Genomic DNA, 8,454 nt, shown 5'->3' with positions numbered 1-8,454 from the left:
CCTGACCAATAAGGTAAAACCTCATCTCTACTACAAATATGAAAAATAGCTGGGTGTGGTGGCATGTGCCTGTAGCCACGGCTACTCAGGAGGCTAAGGCAGGAGAATTGCTTGAACCTGGGAGGCAGAGGTTGCAGTGAGCTGAGGTCACGCCACTGCACTCCAGCCTGGGCAACAGAGCAAGACTTTGTCTCAAAAAGCAAACAAAACAAACAAACAAAAACTACAAATGTCTGGTCCTTACCCCCAGGAATTCAGATTTAATTGGCTTGAGGTGCAGCCTATAGACATCAGTGTTTTAAAAACTCCTCAGGTGATTCTAACATGCAACCAAGGCATTTTTAGGTCAAGAACAAATGTTCTCTGTAAAGTGCCCACGTGGCCTGGCCAATTTGGCCCCTGGTCACTTTCTAGCATGTAACTGCCACTACTCAGTAAATAATGAATGTAGGTTAATTATTAAGTTAAAAAGTAAAAAGCAAATTAATGACAGGATGAAAAGCAATAAGACAGTCTTTTTTCTTCTTTCAGATAGAAGATCTAAAGAGTTTAGAAATGAACTTCTAAATCACATGCTTTAATTAATAATAGTCTTAATAATAATGATGATAAGGGTGATGCTAATAATATCCTGTGTGACAGGCATGGTGCCAAGTGTTTCATGTGCCTCATTTTATTTACATGCATTATATTCCCACTCCCCATTCCCAACATATATGCAGCTGAACACCCCCCACCCAATTTTCTTTCTCACTTTCAGACTTTGTCTCATGCTGAATTTCTGTCTGAGAGATCTCTTCCCTGTTTGCCTAGTTGAAAAGAACTTCAGGGCCTGAGGCAAGCCCCATGCCATTCACAACATACACACTCATGGAAAGGTAAATCTGTCTCCTACCTGGCCTCCTTCAGCACTTATTTTGTGTGCTACATATTTTGGCATTAACTCAACAATTAATTTCCCTAAAATTTCGTCTAGTTGTTTCCTATTCATAAGTCTTATTGTCACTCTAAGGAGGTTGAGGACTCCGGAAGGACTTGAAGCATCAATACATATGTCAGTCACCAGACATTTCTTGAGTACTTACTAAACCCTAGGATTGTAGATTTGACCTTCAAGGAGCTCACAATCTAACAGGGGAAACTGATGGATAAACAGAAAATTCAGTGCTACCTAACTCTATTTGAGGCATGATTGGAGTGCTGTGGGATTCTGAGGCTGGCTGGTGTGATTGGCTCTCCCAGGGATGGGTCAGAGAAGGTGGATTTTGGCCTCTTCAAATCCACTCTCCACTCTGGGAGGTTGACCAATGTGCACCTCGTCTATGAACTTATTCTTCAATTCATTCACTTATTTAATCACATCTATTTACTAAGTCCCTGTAATATTTAAGGCACGAGCCTGGCCTCAGGGACTACAGTGATAAACAAAATAAACCTGACTCCTGCCCTGAAGATTATTATCTCTCAGGAAGAGATAGATCTTAAATTGTCACAGAAGATGTGGGACTGAATATATATTCTATGATCTAAATGTTTGTGTTGCTTCAAAATTCATACGTTGAAATTCTAACCCCAAGGTGATGGCATGAGGAGGTGGGAAATTCGGGAAGTGACTAGGTCATGAGAATGGAGCCCTCATGAATGGAATTCGTGCCCTTAAAGGAGGGACCTAAGAGACTGTCTAGCCCCTTCTGCCATGTAAGGACACCGCAATAAGACAGTCCTGTAAAAACTAAGAAGTGGGCCTTCACCAGACACTGAATCTGCCTTGATCTTGGACTTCCCAGCCTCTAGATTTGTGAGAAATAAATTTCTGTTGTTTATAAGCCACCTGATTTATGGCATTTTGTTATAGCAGCACAGATGGACTGAGAAAATACAATTACTCGTGAAAACTGCAATGAAGGAAAAGAAGTGTTCTATGAGAAAATAATTAGGAGAAATGTGACATTTTGTGGAAAGAATTTAAGCGAACTAGAGAGATTAATTGAATTAATAAGTGAGTTCAAATGAAGGAAAATTGAAATAATTCAAGTCAATTTTTAATATTTTTCTCATTATTTCAGAGTGTCTACTTATCCTAACAATTAATAATGTTTCTATGAATGAACAAATACTGTTATCAAAGAACTAAGAGAATTCTCATCCTACTTTGTTTTATTGGGCATTGATTGTTTCAGGTGTCTACTTGCTTTGTCTCCAATACCCTATAAGTAATCCCTGGTCATGGATTGAGTTATTCTGTTTTCTATTTTATTTTATTTTATTTTATTTTATTTTTTGATGATCCAAAGTGCTGTGAGCAGGACAGAGTTTCTAGTTAACGGTCAACACCCAGTTGCTGAATAAATGATTGAGTTTTGTAGGTAATAGAATAGTTGGCTATAGATGGCAAGATCTCTCCAGTCTTAGGCCTGGAAGCCGGCAGAACAAAGAAAAAAGTGTGCTGATTTGCATCTTGTCTCGGCTGAAAGAAGTCTGTATCCAATAGTCAGTGCAGGAGGCAACATCCACAGCATCTGGCCCAGCCCATGCCCAGAGGCCCTTAGCAAGCTTGCGTCTGTACTTTCCGACCTGGACACGAGGCCCCTCCATTCTGAGGTGCAGGATTGTCACACTCTCTCCTCCTTTCCTGGGTGCCTGCTCTGCACACAGACCAGGAGCTCCAGCAACTCCAGCTCCCATCTGTTTTGGCTCCTGCAGAGGAAATTTCCCAAGAGAAGGAGGTTAGCATATAGCTAAGAAGGGAGGGCCTGTTTAGTGACCAACAGGGAGGGGTGGGTTGAACCCTTGGGAGACGGACTGGCCTCCTTTTCTTGGGTCGACTGCAGCTTGTTGGAGGTGTGAATAAGGCATGTAGGGTCTTTGCTCTTTTGTTAGTCCAGCGGTAGCAAGGGCAGTTCCACTGCAGAGACAATGGCAGTGAGACTTTTAACTGCCCCAGGGGGCTCTGTCCAGGGAGTTGCAGAGCTGCTATTGAGGAGGGAGGGCCATCTGTTGCCTGAGAGTGGTCTGCAATCCCTCCTTGGGGAAATACCTTCCGGTAGCCAACCAAGACCTCTGTGCTCACTGCCTTGCACTTAATTTGAAACTCCGCATGGAGTGGGAAGAGGCCACTGGGAGCTCATCTCATGAAATTGGAATCTGCAGTTCCATAGAAGATGGATAGCGGAGGGAGGCAGGAGGTGTGCTCTTTCGGAAGAATGACACAGAGTCACTGGAGCTGTGAAGAGCAGGGAGAGCTAGCCTGCCGAGGAGTCAGGGAAAAGGTTTAGCCAGACACCTCTCTGGAGAGGATTGCTAAACTTTTAAGGATCTGCAAATCAAAATCCCTCAGACTCTGGCAACGGAGTCACGGAGGGTAACAGACTCTGCGCGGAGCATCCGAACACATGCACTGACCAGGGAGTATCTGGAAATCTAGCTCAGAGAACCACCCTAGCCTGGGGCTCAGCCTGAGTTTTGGACGCTAGCATATGAGAAGGATAGACTAATCCAATGGGTTCTTTCTCTATCATTATTTTTTTAATCACAATTTCATTTTTCCTAAAAGAAATCTTACATGGACCCCAACCTGTAAGTCAGATGAAAGTGGAGCTGCTCTATTTGAAGCTGGATATCTGTCAGGCTCACCCTCCTCTGCTGGGTTGGTTCTGAGATCCCAAGGCTCCTCAGATCACAGTGTGAATATCATTGGATTGGATTATCTCCAAGTTCCCTCCAGCTCTGTAATTATACTCCCTGATGGGGCAGCCACAGCAGGGCTCTCTGTCTCTTTCTCCTACCTCCATGCCTCAGTCCCCATAGGCAAAGGCTTGCTGGGAAAATTCCCAGGGACTGTAATGGGCCTCCAAGGAATTTGACTGCCCTACCTGACTTCCTTGCCAGCCCAGTATCCATCAGGCTGAAAGTTCAGTATGATAGCCCCAAGGCCACCTGATGTCCATACCTTGCTTGGAGCCAGGTTGATGGAACACCATGAGTTGCCTGCAATGAACTGAGTGCACTGCCTGCAACTGAATGCAGGAGGAATGGGACCTTGGGAGCAGCCCTCTGTCTCCTCCCTTTCTGCAGATCATTATGTAATGCCCATTCCTTCTCTGATGCCCACCATGTGTGCAGGTGTCTCAGCATGCCTGCCACTGAGTCTGGCCCTGGACTATGAAGAGGCAAGTCTGGGTAACCCATACTCCCTCTTCTCTCTGCCTCTATGCTGTGCGGACAGGAATCCAAGAAAGTCACTGGTTCTAAGGGCCCTTGGAGTGCTACAATTAAATTATTCTGGCAAAGCTCACATCTGTTCCTTTAAGCCAAGCCAGGTTGATAACCATGAACTGGTACATACCCTACTTTCCAATCCCTAAACTGATAGTTACTAAAGTTGTCTGAGACCCTCTACTCTCATTTCCCAAACTTCCTCACTCTTAGGATGTGACTCAGTAGGGTGTACTGATTCAGAGATTGGATCCTGGGTCCAAATCCTGGCTCTTTCATTCCCTAGCTAGGTGACCTTGAGCAAATCATTCAACCTTCCTTCTGCTCTGGTTTCCTCATCTGTAAATTGGGACTAATAATAGCATTTATGTCATAAGGTTCTTGGGGAAATAAATGAGTTCATATACATGCTACTATAATGGCCGTTACTAATGAGGCTTAGTTATTTCTTTTGTTCATTGATCTTTGTTCCTCTTGGGAATGCTGCCTGGCCAATGGGAAAATGGCAGCTGCAACCCAGTCCATATCCTGCTTTAGAAGTCAGGAAAGCCCTGGGCCCTGGAGCTGGGCTGTATTAGTCCAGAGTGGTTTTCTTTTTCTCTCTCAATTCACCCACCTACCAGGTAGTGCCTTTTTCCAATTCACATAAGGAAACTGTGTGCCAGGCTTGGCCCTGAGAGTTGGTCTCCTTGGTTTGTATTCTCTGCATGCTCCTTCATGAAGTCTTTGGCTTTCACTCACCCTCTTGGCTTACCTCTTTCAGTGTCCCTCCCACAGGACACAGGCAGTTCACTGGGACCCAGATTCTATCCCCTTTTGCTCGCAAAGGAAGTATCTGAACAGATAACAACCCAGAACAGTCCTCTACCAATGAAACATCTCACATGAAGCTGTCTCTTCTTTTGTTTATTATAATAGAGCCTACCACAGGTGTTAACTAGTTTAATCCTCAACACTACCTCTGAGGAAGTTTCCAATATAATCTCATTTTACAGGGTATGCCCAGATGGGAATTGGCAGCATTAGAAATTAAATATCTGGGTCAGATGCAGTGGCTCAGGCCTGTAATCTCAGCATTTTGGGAGGCTAAGGCGGGTGGATCACTTGAAGCCAGGAATTTGAGACCAGCCTGGCCAACATGGCGAAACCTCATCACTACTAAAAATATAAAAATTAGCCAGGTGCAGTGGCTCATGACTGTAGTCCCAGCTATGTGGGGGGCTGAGGTGGGAGAATCGCTTGAACCAGGAGGCAGAGGTTGCAGTGAGCCGAGATCGTGCCATTGCACTCCAGCCTGGGTGACAGAGTGAGACTTCATCTCAAATAAATAAATAAATAAAAACCTAAAGATCTGTTTGCTACCTGAGCTATGCTATCCTTCCTCCTATTTGGAACAACTCTCCGGTGAGGAAATAACAACTCACCATCATCTCATTTTTAAACCAGGTCTACTACATGAGGATCCCCTTGAATCCTAAAGAAATTGGTATTTGTAGTTTGAAGTTTAAAATACTCAAATTCAATTTTGCATTTAAAGATATTAAGCTTCAAACTACCAACTGCTCACCATGCTGCTATCCTTTGTTTAGGTCAGAGACACAGAAATCCTGGGAGTAGGAAGGATCTTGAGGCTGTCTTGCCCAACCATTCCTTAGAAGAATAAATCTCTTCCATTACAACTCCCTGAAAAGTGCTCATCTATCCCCCTCCCTCACTCCTGCCACAGTACATGCAGCAGAAACTTCTCCCTCATTAAGCCCTAATCCGTTTGCTGTAGTTTCTCTCCTTTAGTCCCACAACTTAATCTCAGTGGCCATAGAATACAAGTTTCATGCCCTCTCAAATGGTAGTTTATGTGGGATTTGTCCTTCCTGAGTCTTTCTTCTCCATGTCAAAAGTCCCAGTCTTTCCAGATCTTCTTCTTAGTACATAGCTTTCAGCCTTCCCACGTCACTGGGTGGCCTGCTTTCCTTTATCAGTATCTGGTGAAGTGTGGCACCAAGAACAAAGATCCTGGTATGCCAGAGAAGAATCTTATCCCGGGCTCTTGACTTCTGTTACCCCATCTTTCACTCTGGGGGCATCTGAATCAGGCTCCCATTGAGTGAACTGGGATGAGTGCTTGGACTGTTTCTTTCACATGGCCATTGGGCCACATGGCTTCAGCACCATTCACCCTGTGCTCAAGTGGGTCAATTGTAATACCTTGGATTACAATTTTGTTTTCGGGGGTCAATTGTAATACCTTGGATTTGCCTATCCAGACTTCTTTGTTTTTCCTTTTGTGTTTTCTTCATTGAAGTAGCCAATTTAGGTTAATACATACATTGATTAGGTAGCCCATATGCTTTGTCATCAATGTATGTACCATACAAGCAGTTTCATATGCTTGAAAAATTGGGAGCTTAGGAATTGGAACATGCATAGAGATTCTTGAGGCTAAAAGGAAAGTTAGATGAGAAAGCTAAACCCCAGAAAGATGTAAATAATCAGTGTCCCACAGTGACTTAGCAAAATGCTGCGATTCACATCCATATCCCCAGACTTCTTTGTTTTTAAGGGATGGACTTTTTAATGCTTGTTTGATAACTTTCTTCCCTGGTACCAGTTGGTTCATGTTGCAGCTATCTGCATTCAAACCTTCCTTGCCCAAGCCTTGTTTTTAAGTCATAACTCCTTACACTATAATGATAACTACCTGTCTCTTTTAGTGAGTTGAATTGTGTTTCCCCAAAAGATATGTTCAAGGCAAACCCTCATTACCTGTGAACATGAGCTTATTTGGAAATAGAATCTTTGCATATGAAATCACATTAAAATGAGGTCATGCTGGAATAGGGTAGGCCCTAACCCACTGACTGGTGGTTCTTATAAGAAGAGAAACAGAGTTACAAAAGGAAGAATGCCATATGAAGGCAGAGGCAGAGATTGGAGTCATGCATCTATAAGCCAAGAAATGCCAAGGATTGCTGACAACCACCAAAAGATAGGAGAGGGGCATGGACCACATACTCCCTTGGTCTCTGGCAGAAACCAACCTAGCCAACACACTTGACTTTGGACTTGTAGCTTCCAGAAGTCTGAAACAATATACTTCTGTTGGTGTAAGCCACCCAATTTGTAATGATTTATTATGGTAGTCCTAGGAAACCAGTTCATTCCTCCAGGAATGAATCCTGTTGTCCATATACAACTTGGTGAAAAACAATTCTCCTCTGAGAAAAGGTCTTGATGGCAGGAAAAAAGCACAAGAACCACTGAGTGTGATGGGTGAGTAATAGAACTCTCAAGAGGGGCTCCTGGGTAGAGGCTAGGAGGGCTCAGAAAAGAGGGACTGGGAACCCAAAAGTCCTTTCTGCACTGGCCCCTTTGAGCTGGGCCAGGCTGGAACTGGGTGGGGATGCATGGGCCTTACCTTCTATCTGTGTTTGCTCACAGGCAGGGCCCCGGCGACCCACGTGGCACTGGCACTTGCAGCTGGTGCCCTTGAGGATGGGCACCCCATTATTGAAGCAGGGCCCACAGCGGCAGCTGTTGAATTCCATCAGATACTGGTCCAAGGCGCGGCGCAGGTTCTGGCGTTTGACCTCTAGAGGCCCCAGGCTTGTGTGCCTCAGCAGCTCATGGATAGGCTGCACCTGTGGGCACAGAAAGACCACAGGGCTCCTCTCTGGGCTCTGTGTACCTTCCCAGAGCCCAAGAACTGGCTACCAAGCTTCTAGAAGGCCTGCAACATGTTAGGCACAGACACAGACACCCAACCTCTCCCACCACCTTGGATCCTCACACCACTCTGTGACATAGGTATTAAATTCCTCCCAGCAGAATACATTCAGGCGTAAAGTGTTTAAGTGACTGGCTCAGAATCACACACTTATTAAGAAATAATAATGAGGATCAGATTTAGAGACAGGTTGTTAAGAGTCCCAGGCCACACAGCTGGGACGTGAACCACATTTACCTAGCTTTTACCATGTGACAGGCCTTTCCCCTTTATCATTTCCCTTGATCCTCACAATAATTCTGGAGCAGCGTGTGCAATCCACACAAGAATCACCTACTTAACTTGAAACCTGTGCACTCCTAATCCCAGAGTAACAGGTGAGCTTAGAAGTTATTTGTGCCAAATCATATGCCCCCTCCACCACGTTTAAGAAGCAGGAAAAGTGTGTGTTTTGATTGTCAACCTTCAATGCAGGAATTAATAACATCCTTGATAGGTAGAGTTGTTGTCATTGC

The 8,454-nt window shown here is 44.5% G+C and overlaps 1 protein-coding gene across 1 annotated transcript in view; it reads right to left on the bottom strand.

Annotated features, from left to right (window-relative positions):
* Nucleotides 1-2,024: 2,024 nt before the first annotated feature.
* The window catches only part of C8A (complement C8 alpha chain), a 63,456-nt gene continuing 57,026 nt past the window's right edge, over nt 2,025-8,454 (bottom strand). The window contains exons 10-11 of the mRNA XM_012442817.3: nt 7,631-7,853; nt 2,025-2,697 (exon numbers count right to left, since the gene is read on the bottom strand). Of these exons, the coding sequence (XP_012298240.2) occupies nt 2,546-2,697; nt 7,631-7,853 (375 nt within the window). The 3' untranslated portion in view covers nt 2,025-2,545. The remainder of the gene's footprint in view (nt 2,698-7,630; nt 7,854-8,454) is intronic.

This window comes from Aotus nancymaae, unplaced genomic scaffold, assembly GCF_030222135.1.
Source record: "Aotus nancymaae isolate 86718 unplaced genomic scaffold, 86718_ANA_hifiasm-v0.15.2.pri h1tg000007l, whole genome shotgun sequence".
NCBI lineage: Eukaryota > Metazoa > Chordata > Mammalia > Primates > Aotidae > Aotus > Aotus nancymaae.
This window is presented reverse-complemented; position numbering and strand designations above follow the sequence as displayed.